Raw genomic sequence first — 17395 nt, 5'->3', positions numbered from 1 at the left:
CATCACTTGTAGACAAAGCAAAATTACTTTCACTCTTACTAGGTCAACAGTATTGAATGCATGACTAATGCAAAGGCTTATGCTACAATATCGATCTAGATAGGCTACTTGTTGAAAATATAGGCAACATCTCCAAATAATAGGCTCAGGAATTACTCTGCAACATATATTACATATAACTGCCAGTGTATTAATAATTTATGTTTCAGTACTGTGGAGCGAGAATTGAGGAAAAACTGCCATCTATATCAGACAGGCACTGCATTGTGACTATCCCCATTTTGTCATTGGACTATATTGTGTTATCAACAGGCCTGCATTTCCAGGTCTAGAATTTTGATATATATATATATAATTGTAATTTTAAAATATATGTATTTAAACATTTTGGGATTTCACATAATCACATAATCACATATCACATAATAATCAGCAAGAGGAAAACGAAGCTACAAACCCTTACTATGCTCTGCAAAGCCAAAGTGTAGGCTAGCCCAGTGGTTTTCAAAGTGGGGGCCGGGGGGGGGTGCCAGGGGCACCTCAGCAAGTTGGAAAGAAAAATAAAAGCAACAAATAAATACATTTGAAACATTTTAAATATATCCATTACTATGATGGTTGTTATACAATGCCATTATAATAATTTGTCACATATCTGAACATTATTTTCCATGATAATGACTAGGAATAATAGTAGAGTGATAGCTCTCATATAGCAGAAAGCCCCAAATGTAATTTTACACACTGTATGCTCCATCACAAAATGCTTGTGGCTAAAATAATTATTAGGATTATCTTAATGTATTTTTAAATTTGCCGTAGTATTGTCGATGGGTTTAATAACACATCAAGGGGTCCTTGGCCAGAACCTAGTGGTATTTGGGGGGCCTTGTCAAGGAAAAGTTTGGGAACCCCTGGGCTAGCCTAATCTACCGACTACAGAGTACAGACATCTCAAACAGTTCTTTTTGAGATCAGTGGAGTAGGCCTACGTGTTGACAGATCCATCCGAGGAACCGTTTTACATAATACTGCACTCTAGTGGTCAAACTGCACAGGAGACTTTCACATTTATGTATTAATCCCAAATATTATTGACTGAGTTTTACAAACCATTTAAATGTTAGGTGATGAAATGTTATGAAAAAGCTGCTTTGGTTTGCTGATAACTTTGTGGTTCTCCAATGCGTCCCCACTTGTTGCCTTTGCTGCATCTATTTGCACTAGTGCTGGCTTGAACGTTCCCTAGGCTCCGAACGTGCCCTACAGTTTCACCATGGCAACCACCTCCTTGTTTGAGCATGGGAAAGCCTGTTTGGGCTAGCAAAGGAAGCTACAGTCAACGCAATCATGCTCTGAAGTTTACATATGTTTAGCGAACAACATATAATTAAAATGATGCGTTGCCTTATATGTAACGATATCTTCTAGTAAAAGAGGTAGCTGTTGCAAGGCGGAATGTGCCTTATTTTACATCCTCGTCGACCAGATGGCTATGAAGTGGCTGGCTAACGTTAGCTAAACTAAACTGGCTTACTTACAAACTGGCAACCTGCTAATCCCGATGTTAATCCACTGTCAGAAGATGTGTCTCTCGATTCGGACGAGATGTGCTGAATGACTGAGTTGAAAGCCTTGTTGCTTATGCTTAACGTTGCATTTAACTTACACCGTTAATTTAAATGTTAAGACGTGACTTTTTCAAGGCAACCAGCCAATATCATTTAACAAAAACGTGAGCTAACGTTAGCAAGAAGACGTATCGTTTTGTAAAGATGGAAATAAACTTGAATCATGTTGATTATGTGCAGGTAGGTAACGTTACTTTTATTTGCTGTGATTCACACGGTTATGTAACATTAGCATTATTGCATGAATGTAATTTTGATGCTTCTGCTAGATTGGCTAGCTAACATTGCTATTATGAACAGCTGATTTCGCCAAATTAATATCTGGCGATGACTAGCTAACGTTATCCATGGAATAGTTGTAAAATGTACGGTACGTGTGTAATGTGGCAAATAATATCCCCTGTTGAAGAAGAGGTTGAAGCCAGATCTCTTGATATCTACGCTATCTATGAAAAGTTTAGTTTGAGTAAATTCATCAGCAATGGGAGAGTAGCAGTTAACGTTAAATCGAAATGTCTCGAGTTCAAGATAACGACAAAGTTAACATTCTAATCAAACTGTTTTTTGCAGGTTGGAGTGACCTCTCAGAAAACGATGAGACTGCTGCCTGCGATAGGACGCAAAGCTACTCAAAAGGTAACTGTTGTGTTGTGTCCAACAGTGAATAAATCATAGCGCTAACATCTGCTGAGCACTTCGTTAATCCGTTAAGGCAATCCTGGCAGTCACCGTATGTAACTGTTCACATGAGATTAATCAGTCAACTATGTTGCATTTAGTCAGTGAATACTGACCCCCATTTCGTCTACATAATGCAGCGTTTGTTGATGCCATCATCATATTCTCTACGCTATAGACTGACCCGATCCCCATTTTTTGTTAGGTGGCAGTGGCAGATCATGATGGTGTACTGACATGCTTTGGGATGAAAAAGGGAGAGGCAGTGGTGAGTACAGTACCTCATTTTCCAGTTATGCAGGTAGAAACACTTCAAATCAACTTTGCAGCAAAACAAGATCTTGTGTGGTCATCTGTTTTATGCAGCCTGTGTTTAAGACGCTACCAAGCCAAAAGATATCCAGGCTGGAACTGGGGGGAGCCCAAGGGACTCCTCAGGAGAAGATCTTTGTGTCTTGTGGTTCTGAAGTTAGAGGCTTCACCAAGAAGGGAAAGCAGTTCCTGTCCTTTGAAGCCAATCTGACAGAGACCATAAATGCCATGTGAGTAGGCAGTATTCACTTACTGCGTGTATTTAACAATTTCCCAATCAAATGCCACTGATTTTCATGTCATAGTTGCACTAGGAAGAAGGACTGGCTGATTTGTTTTAAGATGTTGAACATAAAGCTGTACTCCGTAATGAGAGGTGTAAATGTAATGTAACTGAATGTATAAGTTGCGTTGTTTACAGGCACGTTTCCGGAGCTGATCTTTTCGTGTGTGCCAGCTACATCTACAACCACTACTGTGACTGTAAGGATCAGGACTACTACCTGTCCGGGGACAAAATCAACGACATCGTGTGCCTGCCAGTGGAGAGGGTGGGGCGCACCGTGCCCATTCTAGCCTGCCAGGACCGCGTGCTGAGAATCCTTCAGGTAACTACTCCCTTCTCTTCTCCACTGCACACCTGTAGAACTCTGCAAACTTGTTATGCTAGTACAGAAAATCAGACCGTTGATTTAATTATACTAATTGTTTCTACTAATTAAGTGTGCAGTGGTTTTATTGAGTTCCACGTGCCTTTCTGTAATCACTTGTCTATAGTTGTTATTTTCCTGACCTCTCTCTCTTTGCCATTACCCAGGGATCTGAGCTTCTGTATGATGTAGAAGTCCCTGGGCCTCCATCAGTTTTGGAGCTCAACAACCAAGATGGGGGTAGGTTCTCGAATATGGTGGAATAAATACAATGTGGATGACAATTCAAAATTTTGAGGCTACATGTCCCAAATGGATTTGCATGCCATGATTAACACAATCAGCCTAAAGATGTCAGAATCTCAGACAAGTTAGGTTCACATCAGATTGTCTTCTGAGTTTCATGATATCTTAGTAAACCATCCCCTTGACTCTAAACTTCTATGCTTGCTTCCACAAGGAAATACCCCTTCTTACATGAAATTGTAGGACATTTACATGAAAAGTAATCGAATCATTATAGGCCTGGACTAATCAGTTTTGGAGTGAAATTATAGAACAAAATTTGGATATTTTTAAATTAACCCCCCCTCCTTCCCATTCAAAGGACTGACCAAGTAGTACAGTCTCACAGTGCATTCTATTGACTGTTAAATCTTTCAGATCAACTGTCACAAACATAAACAACCTCTGAATACCTTTTAAAAGGCACTGCTGGCATTGGTATTGAAATGTTTTTTTGTTAGATAGAATGTGAACTCACCTGGTTTGACCTTTAGGTAAAGAGGGAGAGGAAGTTCTCTATGGGACTACAGATGGGAAACTTGGACTGGTGAAAATAACAGAATCCTCTCCTGTTTCAAAATGGGAAATCAATAATGACAAGAGGAAAGGAGGTAAGCATCTGTTACTCCTGGGTCTGTTTTCTTGAGTCCCCCCTCTGTCACCTCAACACTCCCTGTTGTTCTTAAGTCTGTCTCCTTATGTACTCTACACATGGTCAAGGAGTTGTTTAGGTTAACTGTGTGGGGTTTCCTCCACTAGGGATACTGTGTATTGACACGTTTGACCTTGTCGGTGATGGGGTGAAGGAGATCTTGGTAGGAAGAGATGACGGAACCGTGGAGGTCTATGGACTTGACAGCTCAAATGAACCGACTCTGCGCTTCCAACATGTGAGTTCCTCAACAGTTTCCTCACGGTTACAGGAACTACAGTTGTGTGTTCTTATTCATGATTTAGTAATTCAGTGGAACAAAGTGGTCCTGTCTGAGCCATTAACAACAAATCACAGTCGATTAACGCTGCGGGATATTCATGACTACTGTTACTATGACTTCAGGTTCTGTCAGAAAGCGTTACATCAATCCAGGGAGGCTGTGTAGGAAAAGAGAACTATGATGAGGTGCTGACAGCCACCTACACAGGTAATGGTCTACTCTTCACCAGCCAGGGTTTAACAAAACTAAACATGCCAGGTCAACAATTATCTTTCTGATATGTTGGCTTGGGAAGGACAGCATGTTTTATTTCTCGGCTGCCGTGCATTGGATATATGTTGTATATAGATATAGATATAGAGGTGTACTTACACAACTCTGTTGATAACCTCTTGTGTTTGTATTTAACTGCATCAGAAAGACCTACTGCACAGTGCCATGCCTGTGTTAAAATGCTGCCCTACTGCACAGTGCCATGCCTGTGTTATAATGCTGATCTACTGCACAGTGCCATGCCTGATATAATGCTTATCTACTGCACAGTGCCATGCCTGTTATAATGCTTATCTACTGCACAGTGCCATGCCTGTTTTATAATGCTGATCTACTGCAGTGCCATACCTGTTATAATGCTTATCTACTGCACAGTGCCATCCCTGTTATAATGCTTATCTACTGCACAGTGCCATGCCTGTGTTATAATGCTGATCTACTGCACAGTGCCATACCTGTTATAATGCTTATCTACTGCACAGTGCCATGCCTGTGTTATAATGCTGATCTACTGCACAGTGCCATGCCTGTGTTATAATGCTGCCCTACTGCACAGTGCCATGCCTGTGTTATAATGCTGCGTTGTTTGACCGCTTGCTCGTGTGTGCTGCAGGCTGGGTGACGGGACTGACCTCTGAGCCCCAGCAGATGGAGGCCGGTCCTGGAGAGGAGGTGAAGATGAGCAAAGAGACCCAGGCCAAGGTGGCGGCCCTCAGGTACCCACTCGGATGCACCACATCCATGCATTAGTGAGATGGAGATGCATTAGTGTGTGGGGAGTCTGGGTTTTACAGTTTAATGTTATGGAATTGCGTCCTCCTTAAGTTCAATTTATAAATCAATTTTGGATGTAAAAACCATCATCTGTATCCAGGATATTTTCCTATATATTAACAAGATTTGATTTAGGCTGTCATGCTACTCTCAGCTACTCATGCATTTGTATGTGTGTGTGTGTGCGCATGTGCGTACATTTGTGTATGTGCGTGTGTGTGCGTGCGTGTTTTGTGTGTGTGTGCGTGTGCATGCATGTGTGTGTGTGTGTGCAGGGCTGAGTTAGAGCAGCTGCAGGTGAAGGTCCTGCAGGGCCGAGAGAAGTACCAGCAGAGTTCTCAGTCCAGCACTGCCGTCTCGGCCGTCCCTGTGTTCAGCGTCAACGACAAGTTCACCCTGTGCCAGGACGACGCTAGCTACAGCCTCACCCTCGAGGTCCAGACTGCCATCGACAACTTACTGCTGCAGGTCAGGACGGTCACCATGGCAGCTGATGACACTGTGACAAAACAAAAGCACCATGGAAACCATAGAATTCAAAAGGAGTAGAGTGGACATTACCTCTCAGCTTCCATATACAAATGGTCCTGCTTTAATAAGGACCTTGATGACAATTATTACTGTGGCTACTTGTGGCTACAGAAATGCAACTTATGCCTGCAATTAAATGGTTGTGGAATAATCAAATAATGAACATAGTGCATTAACATCCCCATGGAATAACCCTTTACATTTTGGCGCAGATCCAAGTCGTGGGCGGCTTAACAAATTTAGTTTCACTTTCACTGATGGAGCATTGGCATATATATATGATGCAAGTGAACTTCAGGAACAGCTGCCGTTCGTTCAGGTTTCATGTCAACAAATAATAGTAGGCTAACGTTGAAGGCGCAGTCAGGGATTCCACAGGAGATCACGCTTGTTTGTGTTTATGTTTAAGTTTATTAGCAGACGCAATTTTGTGCAAAAAAACGTAGCCTACATTATGTTAACCAAGGAACCAAATTAAACACGCCAGCGAGACAGCTCGCCCCTACCTTCAGTAGCCTATTCCCAGATAAATCCACGCATTGTTTCGTTTTTGTTTGTGATACAGGCAATGCTTTCAAGCCCTGTGTTGCTAACATACCTAGGCTGTGAAACTAAGGTCTAGCTAGCCTATTGGTGGGTTTAATTGAATTTGAGTAATCGGATACGCAAGCATTTACATCTGAGATATTTTGTAATTCCTGTAGAGCTCATCAAAATTATAGATAAGATACAAGACACTTATCTGCTATAATCCAAGTTAATTTTCTTCGAATTTTTGACGATTTATTTTACCAAATGACATGGGAAACATAATTAATTTCATCCACATATTCTTATGCACCATGCACAACAACGCTACTAAGTTAGCTTAAAACCGTGAGAATCAAGCCAGCGTCACGGGCCGTCACGGCATTAAAGTGACAGGCACTCAATTCGACTTGCACAGCACCAATATAGTGTAATGGCATGAAAGAGGTCTATATAGTTTATACAGTGCTGTGCAAAAGTTAAGACACCCATGCTGAAATTGACTAAAGGGAGGAATAAAAACATATTTTGCCTTTTGTCTAGGACATAAATTATTTTTAATGCATCATGTATCGTAAATAAATACATTATATATAAATGTCTTAACTTATGCACAGCACTGTATATTCTAAATAGTAATAGTTTGTACAGTGGCCTACAGTGTACAGTTGTACAGTGGCTAATACTAATAATGTAAATGAAAAAGGTGAAAGAAAAACATGAATAATCCTGTTCAAGTACTGCAATAATCATGCTTGTGTTGATGGTTATGTCATAATTTGTAACTCAATCTGTCCATTTCTTTCACAAAATCCACCAGAATTCACAATTTAAGGAGTTATTTTTTCAAATGTTTCTTTTTTTTGGGGGGGGCTTCCTACGATCAACAGCACCGCTGCTGGAAAAAATTCTAGGGGAAACACTGTATATATATATATATATATATATATATAATATATATATATATATATATATAGAGAGAGAGAGAGAGATATAGATAGATAGATAGATCCACTCTCCCCAATTTTTCTTCTTGTTTCACTTGTTTCACATTGTTGTGGCTAGAGATGCCCAATCTACTCTTTTTCTAAGTCTGTAGTGGCGACCAAATGTGATGTGCAACTAAGACCTGCAATCACTAACTGCTGATATCTGCCAAAAGAATGACCATAGCATGATGTAAAACCATCTGTCCACGCTTTGTTCAGAATGGTGTTAACAGAGACAGGTGCCCTTGTAGATTGTGCAATACAAGATATTTAATCTGTTGGTGGTAAAATATTGATTGTGTAATAGAATAGGGAAATGTCTGACAACACCTGGCAATTACCACACAATTTTCATTACATGATTGCTTTCATGTTTGCAACCAGAGTGACGTTCCTATCGACTTACTGGATGTAGACAAGAACTCTGCTGTTGTGAGCTTCAGTGAGTGTGACTCAGAGGTGAGTCTGTCAGCGTTTTTTCGTATGAAGTATCCAGGAAACCCATTCAAGACAAGACAACCAAAACTATTTGCACTAACGCTGACTTGTGTGACTTTCTGTTCATTCTGTTCAGCAACCAAACGGCAATTTTCTTCTGGCTACATACAGGTGCCAAGCAAATACCACCAGGCTTGAGTTGAAGGTAAGGAACTCAAGGAATTGGTGCTCTTCACTATGCTTAAACTGTCAACTGTCATAATTTGACTTAGTAACTTTCCCTGGAGTAGATACTCAGCTGAAAAATCACCTGCATATGTCTGTATTAGCCAATAGGTGGGTTTACATGAACAGTTTTTTGTCATTTTGACTAAAGTGTTCCGAATTAAACATGTGTGCCACCTGTTTACATGGGGTACGTTCTATTGGATTAGGTGCTCTCAAGTGCTCTAGAATCTTTGATTGGAATAGCCGTTGCTGCTTTGCTTTTGCTTGAGAAGCTACATTGGGAGACCTGATTGACTGATTTAGTTGGAATAAGAACGGAATACATCACCCCTTTCATTCAAAATTCGAATTGGATCGGCAGTTTTATTCCGATTAAGGTGTTTATATGTGACATCTGTATTCCTATTGAGCCATCATTCTGATTCTAATTGGATTAAAAGTGTCCATGTAAATCCATGGCAATAGCAAGACTAACAAGAATTATGATAGGTTCTTTTCAATTAGAGATGCACCGATATGGAATTTTAGGGCCGATAACGATAACCGATATTTATTGGTTTGTTGTGGCCGATACCGATACGATAACCGATAATATTACTAAAAAAAAACTGTGAAAAGTGATTCGGGGAAAGCATTTAATAAGCATAATTTTATTGCAGTAATTTTACCTACCACCAAATGATGGACAGAACTCATAATAGTCCTCAATAGTACGGCAGTCAACAACATAACAGTAGCCTAGCCCTACAGTATGTGTGGCTCCTTTAAGTGAACCTGACGTCAGTGAATTGCGAGTGAGTGGCTAGAGAGTTTGAATCGTTTTCATTTAGAACTAAACACTCATAAACGGCTCAGCTTGGAATAAGCTACAGTATAGCGACCAAATCAGTGTTTGTGAGGGAAACTTAGGTTTAGTTTTAACTGCGGGTAACTGAATAAAGCTGCAACTCCTCAGACTGTATCTTATGCTTATGTCCGTCTACTCTGTTGCGCACAACCTGCTGCAGCAGAAATGAAAGGAGTTAGCCCCGAAGGTTTTAATAACTTATTATGATGACCTGTCTGAAACTGAAGCCTGAATGGTTAGCATATTTCTAGGTAATAATACAAAACCCAAGCTAAAGTAATGCAAATATAATACTAAAACACAACTTAGAACTAGGCCTACTTATGTTCTCGTCCTAATAACGAGTTTGTTTATTTGTTTCCCCGACCAGTGCGGTAAAGTGCAAACACACCAGCACAAGACGGCACTAGATAGGGCTGAGCTCCGCTCTGTTAAGGTTAAATGGCGGATCATTCACGAGAGGATTTTGAGATGCACAGATTCCCAAATGAACGCATATCCACAGATTTTGTTAGAGTGGTGAAATACATTCACACCGCTGACATTATATTGAGGAAAAAGTATAGCCAACCAAGCTCAAGTAGCTCAGTGTAGCCAGACGGACTTTAAAAATTATCGGCGCAAATTATCGGCCAGAATTATCGGACCGATAATAATATTTTCATTTTTTCACTTATCGGCTAATAATATATCGGCCGCCGATATATCGTGCATCCCTATTTTCAATGTTTCCTTTAGAAGTTGAAACAAATTTCCCTGAAAAAAAAGAGATTGAATTGAAACTGAAATGATATGAAGTGAGAACTAGATATAGCCTGCTCTGCATCAATAGACTGACGACCCAACTATTGTGTCCTCCTCTCTCAGGTGAGGTCTATCGAGGGCCAGTATGGCACTCTCCAGGCATACATCACCCCTCGCCTGCAGCCCAAGACCTGCCAGGTGCGCCAGTACCTGATCAAGCCTTTATCGCTCCACCAAAGAACCCACTCCATCGACCAGGACAGGTACGGACCACTTCACCAGGGAAGGAAAGAACAACTCTACCAATGTCAGGTCTTAAAGCAAGGAAAATTTGAGTGTCGGTGAAGTAATCATCAGATACTTTCAAAGTCATTATATGTATAATTATCTGTTTTCAAATCTTAAACGGCCTGGCCTATGCTTGAATTCAGGCACAGATACAGAGATCATTTATGTGCAACCACGTTTTCTCCCACATCAGTCATCCCTTGAGTTGACAGGCTTTAAGGATAAGGATTTACTCCAGACCAGAAGTGGCAGTAATGAGCCTCAACACATCAACTATAATTTTATCGAAGTAATAAGTTGCAAGCTGCAATCTTAACTTAAAACAAATCCAAATCAAGACCAAACTTGGGTAATTAATTGTTGTTGGAGAGTGTTTCAAGGTTTTTACATTCAGAAAAGAATTTACTCTGACATGTTCTTGTGAACACTTAATGGCTTTAACTTTATGGCTTTATTGCTTTTTTCAATCAGTGAAAAGTGACTTAAAATGGCACTTTTATTTTGTTTACCACTATCATGTTTTCATCATGCTGAATGAAAACAATCACTCCAATTAGAAATCAGAGCAAAGATTAGAATTTTTAATGTTGTTTGTTTTTTCCTGGCTTTCTGTTCAATAAACACACAGACCCGTGAACACGCTGAACCTGGTTGGGCAGTTCAGCTTTGCGGAGATCCACTCATGGGTGGTGTTCTGTCTGCCAGAGGTGCCCGAGAAGACCCCTGCAGGAGACAACATCACATTCTACTTCCAGAACACCTTCCTTGGCACCCAGTTGGAAGCTACTTACTGGTGAGATCAACACGCCCGTATAGATGAACAGTGCTGAAGTCAAATGTAAATGCTTTATAGCAACTGGGAGGAGGGGTGGTGGAGAGTGTGTGTGTGTGGGGGGGTGATTCTGTCATTAACTAGAACACCAAAGTGTTAATAGCAACTACAGATCCCATAAAAGGGTTTAACTGGAGTTCTGGAAACGTGTTGCATTTTGTGATGTAATTACTTTGAGGAACGGGAATGGTTTAGTGATTAGTGGTTGCAAGAGTAAACTGGACTTGTAGTGATCAAATTATCTTTACAATCTTATGTTTTCTGTTTGATTTAAAGCAAAGGGGAGGCACACTTCAAATCTGACAACATCTCCACAATATCAATACTAAAGGATGTCCTATCCAAAGAGGCCACAAAGAGAAAAATTAACCTGAACACATCTTACGGTCAGTACTGAACCATAGTGGCACAAAATGCAATCCCTGACGATGATCATGGAAATCTACTGTCTTAAAAACCACAGAAAGAAAATCCCCCTCTTTCCCATGGAATATGCTAAGATGAGGACTGAAATGAGACATTACCATACCAAAATCCTGTGAAAATGTGGTCTGCTCTATGTTGATTCTCACTTATTGTCAAAAATGCTAAAGACTTTGTGTGGTGATCTTTCATTCATTCGGATGTTGTTGTTTGCACAAATGTGTGATATCTGTCCCTGCTGTACAGATATAAATGAAGACTCAGTGAGCCATACACTGAAGATGATTCACCCTAAGCTGGAGTACCAGTTGTTACTAGCCAAAAAGGTGCAGCTTATTGAAGCACTAAAGGTGAGCTACAATAGGTCTTCATCGCTGATACTGCATGATCCTGTTATCATAGCTAGCACATTAAGTTGGGGACTGATTTTTTGATGTACCAAGTAACTTGGTCAAATTTCATGGATCATACATACTGTAATTTCATGGATCACACACTATCCCCACTGTGTGGTGCTTTGGATAAAGTTGTCTATTAAATGGATTCAACTAAAATGCCCCTGTACTGTGTGAAACAGGAACTGCAGGTCCACGAAGGCAATGCAGATTTCCTTATTCCTGAGTATCGTGGTATTCTAGATGAGTCTGCCCACCTGCTGGAAGAGTACAAGAAGCAGCCAGCCCATTTGGAAAGATTATACGGTATGAGGATTTAGGTGTTCATCCTGATTTTAAAATGATTAATACAACATGAGGCCAAAAGTCATAATTGAAGAAGTATGTCTGCAAATCACTTTGATATAGACAGATTTTGTGAGTAAGCTAATATTTGTTGTGTTTTTTTTTATAGGTATGATAACTGATCTCTTCATTGACAAATTCAAGTTTAAAGGACAAAATGTGAAAACAAAGGTTTCGTTGTTACTGGAAATTCTTGATAACTATGATCTGAATTCTTTAATGGATTTTTTCAATGAAGCTTAATCCATTACATGGTACAATGGATACCTTATTTATGTTGTGTAGCTGTTTGTCTTATTTTGTCAGTAGACCACTTGTCTTGTAAATGATCAGGTTTTGTCTAGAAAATTAAAATCTCAAGATATTTTCTGTATTGCCTTTAAGGAATGGCCATACATTATACTTTAATATACTCTGCATATCGTGTTTTTTGACAATGTAATAAATTTACATGAATGTACTTTGTGTGTGTGTGTGTGCAGAATATTCAATTAGACACAGTTAGAAACCTAGATAGCTGCTAGGATAAATCTTCACTTCCAATAACCACAACATATTTTGAACAATTCCGCAATAAATTAATGGAATAAGAGTCAAAATGACAGAATTAGTGTCATTAAAAAAATGTCCGCGTCAATACACTGACGACAGCCTTAAATGTCTTTTTTGAATTTTGTCTGAACCAATGGATTAGAGCCTCGAATTCCCAACGGTTTGTGAGAAAGTAACAACAGGTTTGGATTCTGCCGGCCGCCGTACACTTAATGACGTATACGCAGCATGAATTTCGATTGGATGTTTCAATAGTCGCGGGCTACTTGAACTGAGACAGCAACAATATCTGCACGGTCTGAAAAGAAACAAGGCAGGATAGGTGAGGGCATCTTATTAGATGCACATGGTGTGATTGTGATTCTTTTCTTTGTTATAGCTTAATTTGTTACAGCATGGAGGTTTCTCTTTAGTTAAGGGTCGTCAATTGGCTTTGGGAGATTCATTTCAGTAGTTGCTAGTCTGCAGCTTATTTTTTAAGTAGTTTGCTGCTAGCTACCTGGCTAGCGACGTCTGCTTTTCGACATTGTGAGTCCTCAGTCGATTCTTGCTCGACTTTAGTTTGCTAAATTGGTTACTTGAACGTCACAATTGATTTCATGACTAGCTTGTAACAATACAATTGCACTAGTTTCTTGTTTTATTTTGAAAACCTTACACATTAGCAACACATTCTTCAGACCAGCTTGGTTAGCCACTGTCCGCAAGAAAATGTCAGCCTTTACTCAAGGAAACGCGCTTCATGATACCGAGAGAGTGCTCCAGAATCAAGAAAACTCGCTCAGACTACGGGCTTCTAAAGGCAGATCGGAAAATCAAGAAAATGTGATCCCAAAGCCAACTAACAGAACTGTTTTGGGAGCCTTGGAAAACAATCCACGCAGACTCCAGACTCAGCGCGGCTTAAAACAGGTTGGTGTGAGCTGCAGGCTGCGAAGTTAGCTGAATTGAAGCTAACGGATCTCATTTGCCGTTCATAACGTTAACGTTAGATGGCTTTCCCATCTTTGACTCCATTCAACAGTGGCTTTTGGGGCGTGGGATAATTGTTGTATGAGTAATGTTATACCTATGTAGCCTTAATTGTGTGGTGTATATTTTGGTCATTTATGAGAAGCTAGTTTTAACTTGGGTGGCTAACTTAGCCACCTGTGGGTAGCGCTGTGCAAGCTATCCAACCGCCAAGCCTTTACCAACCATTTACCAACCATCTTTGGCTGACAACCATGACTGTTTTAAACATGTGGCTCACAATCGAATTTTATAAAATATGAAATTAAAATGGTCAGTACGTAGACACGTGAGTAAATTCCGGCGGTGTCTTGCCCGTTTTCTCCAAAGTGGTACGTTTTTAAATGTCCCAAGTTCCCTCCCAAGTTTTCCGCCATTTTGCGCCTGTCAGGACACTGAACAACTTTCTCGTAGGCAATCAGCTGTCTCTGGGTAATAATCCGGTATCTTAATTGTGGTAGGGTTTGCATTATGGCACTCTTGCTTGGAAGTAATTTAACATTAAAGTTTGCCGCGTCAATCTGTTGCATGTTTGCGTCATGCTTGTTTTGAGCTGTGGTGACCTATTAACGTAGACATACAATGTATTTGCCACCTTCTAGGGATTAAACCAAGGACTGTCCTGCAAAACAGAAGACAATGGCCGGAGCTGTGCAGAAAATGTGGCTCCAAAACAGCCGGCTTTCCAGATTCATGTGGATGAGCCTGATGGTGCCTGCATCAAGAAACAAGTATCTTCCAAGCGCAGCCCCGTGGACCCTTCTCCCCTAACACTAAACCCGACTGTAACACGTCTAAGGCAGCCACTCGCCCCTATTGACCTACCTATGGATGTCAGTTTTGGTATGTTTGATCAAGATCGGCTCATTAATACCTTGTTAATTCCAGTAACTGAAATGGTCCAAATGACTGACTTTGCACTATCTGCCTTCAGAGTCTGCTATGGACATGTCTGTTGTTGAAGAAGAGAAACTGCCCTGTGTGAATGAAGTCACTGAGTATGCTGCAGAAATACATGCACATTTGAGGGAGATGGAGGTGAGCAGACTTTACTGGAGTGTCTGACTGGGCCTTCGCTTAGTGTCATATCATGGTCGCCTTCTCAACTCATGGCTGGGAACTTTGTGCTTGTTAACAGGTGAAGTGCAAACCAAAACCCGCATACATGAAGAAGCAGCCGGACATCACAAACAGCATGCGGGCCATCCTTGTGGACTGGCTTGTAGAGGTCGGTGAGGAGTACAAGCTTCAGAACGAGACCCTGTATCTGGCTGTGAACTACATCGACCGCTTCCTGTCTTCAATGTCCGTATTGAGGGGAAAGCTGCAACTGGTCGGAACAGCTGCCATGCTGCTGGCTTCGTAAGTGTTTGCTGCCAGTAAGCTACTTTGTGCCTATAGAGGCTGTGTAGCCCTGTTTTGTGGCATGCTCTGATGGTGGGAGCTGACCCATGTCTTGCCCCCACAGGAAATTTGAGGAGATCTACCCTCCAGAGGTGGCAGAATTCGTTTACATTACTGATGACACTTACACGAAAAAACAGGTGTTGAGAATGGAGCATCTGATCCTGAAGGTGTTGTCTTTTGATCTGTCGGCCCCCACAATCAACCAGTTTCTCACCCAGTACTTTCTGCACCAGCCAGTCAGCAAAAGGGTAGAGAGTTTGGCGATGGTGAGTGCATGGTTCACACCCAGTTGATTGTATGCTAGTGCTCTGGCATTGCTGATGTTGGTGTTTTCTCATGCTGATTTTTACAAGGAGTTTACCTCCCTTTTCTAGTTTCTTGGAGAGTTGAGCCTGGTAGATACGGACCCCTCCCTGAAGTATCTCCCGTCACAAACGGCAGCTTCTGCGTACATTTTGGCCAATCACACAATCACCGGTGGATCTTGGGTGAGTCGAGTTGGCTTGACACTGGAATCTTTGCTTTTGAGTCTTTAAACCAGATATCAGGTTGTAACTTAATCACTGCATCATTCGTCACATCCCATTTCCAGTCAAAGACGCTGGTTGAGGCCACTGGATACACCCTGGAAGACTTGATGCCCTGTGTGTTGGATCTGCATCAGACCTACCTCAACGCTGCCAAACATGCACAGCAGTCTGTGAGGGAGAAATACAAAACCTCAAAGTAAGTAGGCCTGTGCATTTTGCGTTCCTTGAGCTTTTAATGTGCTTTCCTTGTTGCATGTTGATCAAAGCATGTTTCATGATTCTGATGTTTGTCACTGTCTTTCTCAGGTACCATGAAGTCTCCGTTATTGAACCCCCAGAGAAGTTGCAATTAGAATAGTTTTGATCCCGGATCCTTATAATTGTTTGTACATTTATTTTTCTACTAAATGTTGCATTTTCCAGGATTTAAATGACTGAAACCATAGCCTTGATTACTTGGGTATGTGGTGAGATTAGTGCTTTTTAATGTGCATTTTTATATGGCTGTCCTTAAGGACTGCTTTTAATGCCTGATTCAGCCAACAAGAAACTCGTATGTAGTAAATCAAGCTGTGGTTTTTAAATGTTTTTGTATGTCCCCCTCCTTTTTCGAGGCAATCTCTGGACTATTTAAGCAGCCTCAGATTTTTCTTCCATTTTTGGAAATGCCACCTGTAATTAAATGCCCAGATTTTTACATCTAATTGGTGTCCTGTCTTTTACAGTATGTTGAAAGTACTCCTTGTTTGACGTTGACAAGCATTGCTATTGTGATGTAACACTTCTCCGAGGTATACATTTCAGATAAACTATCCCTATTGTCAGTGTTGATTGGTCCACATTACGGAGTTAACTACTTGGGAAGTGACTCTGCAAAAGCTTTGCCAACACAATTTGTACTGAATCCTTTTTAAAGTTATCCATACGTATATTTGCAAATTTGTGTGGGTGTGATCGTATACCACCAAAGTGAAGCTCACCAACTGTTAATATAGTCCCCTACCCAAATACACCTTCCAAAGCTTGGTTTCTTTAAGTGTGAGGTGCATAGCTTTGGTTCACCATTTGTTGATTGTAAGCAGATTTGGAAATGGGGAGCTAATTAAAGGCTTTTCATAGCTGGAGGGAGATGGTTAACTTGTGCAATATAGGAAATTGGGTCAGGACAGACTTGCTTTTCCTGGCTGAAACCTATATTCTTTAGACTGATGGTAGTCTGACTTACATTTAAGTATAATTTCATAACCTTGATTACAGTTGGTGTCAAAACATGACAATTGGTCTTGAACCTACACAAAGTCTTATGTTTTGAGTTTTGTTCAAGGGCTGTTAAAGGTGACATAATATATTTTAACTTGCATCACACATTGGTTTAGCAGATGCTTTTGTCCAAAGTGACTTACAAATAAAAACAATAGCTAAAAATGAATAAACGGTTTTGAAATATTGGTAAGACTACATAAAGGAAAATAACATGTCAATGCAATATCAATGATTAATAGCCTAATGAAAATAAATACCGTAGTACACAAACCATAACTTGGCATACACTTAAGTGGTTCTTGTCTTTAGACTCCTTGAAAGACCCAAACTCACAGGAATGGAGAGTACTGGGCAACTCATTCCACCACTGAGGAAGAGCGTTGAATTTGACCTAGCATTTATGGCAACAGACACTCATCAGAAGACCACAGTGGGGAATTGGGGACCATTGAAATGGCAGGGAGCAGATCCAGTAAGTGTCCTATAGGCCAAGGTGAGATTTAAAT

At 40.7% G+C, this 17395-nt stretch overlaps 2 protein-coding genes across 4 annotated transcripts; both read left to right on the top strand.

Moving 5' to 3' along the window:
* Positions 1 to 1282: 1282 nt before the first annotated feature.
* bbs7 (Bardet-Biedl syndrome 7) lies at positions 1283 to 12544 on the top strand. The gene is made up of 19 exons (XM_048230584.1): positions 1283 to 1811; positions 2202 to 2267; positions 2515 to 2577; positions 2676 to 2851; positions 3043 to 3229; positions 3439 to 3511; positions 4051 to 4167; positions 4316 to 4446; positions 4614 to 4698; positions 5378 to 5480; positions 5814 to 6006; positions 7971 to 8045; positions 8161 to 8229; positions 9967 to 10106; positions 10760 to 10924; positions 11240 to 11349; positions 11633 to 11736; positions 11964 to 12087; positions 12236 to 12544. The coding sequence occupies exons 1-19, from the start codon at positions 1776 to 1778 to the stop codon at positions 12367 to 12369; spliced, it is 2151 nt and encodes a 716-aa protein (XP_048086541.1). The 5' UTR covers positions 1283 to 1775; the 3' UTR covers positions 12370 to 12544.
* A 380-nt stretch (positions 12545 to 12924) lies between these two features.
* Positions 12925 to 16330, top strand: ccna2 (cyclin A2). 3 transcript variants are annotated; one of them, XM_048231407.1, is made up of 9 exons: positions 12925 to 13000; positions 13344 to 13590; positions 14292 to 14532; positions 14624 to 14727; positions 14828 to 15051; positions 15158 to 15362; positions 15471 to 15584; positions 15689 to 15822; positions 15933 to 16330. In XM_048231407.1, exons 2-9 carry the CDS (start codon positions 13390 to 13392, stop codon positions 15982 to 15984), a joined length of 1275 nt encoding a protein of 424 aa, XP_048087364.1. In that variant the 5' UTR covers positions 12925 to 13000; positions 13344 to 13389; the 3' UTR covers positions 15985 to 16330. The 3 variants fall into 3 exon arrangements, with proteins under 3 accessions (XP_048087364.1, XP_048087362.1, XP_048087361.1); XM_048231405.1 differs by having other exon boundaries at positions 12957 to 13206; XM_048231404.1 differs by having other exon boundaries at positions 12957 to 13590.
* The last annotated feature ends 1065 nt before the right edge of the window (positions 16331 to 17395 follow it).

The sequence above is a fragment of the Alosa alosa genome, chromosome 21 (assembly GCF_017589495.1).
Source record: "Alosa alosa isolate M-15738 ecotype Scorff River chromosome 21, AALO_Geno_1.1, whole genome shotgun sequence".
NCBI lineage: Eukaryota > Metazoa > Chordata > Actinopteri > Clupeiformes > Clupeidae > Alosa > Alosa alosa.
Note: the sequence above shows the minus strand (reverse complement) of the source record. Positions and strands in the feature narration are given on the sequence as shown.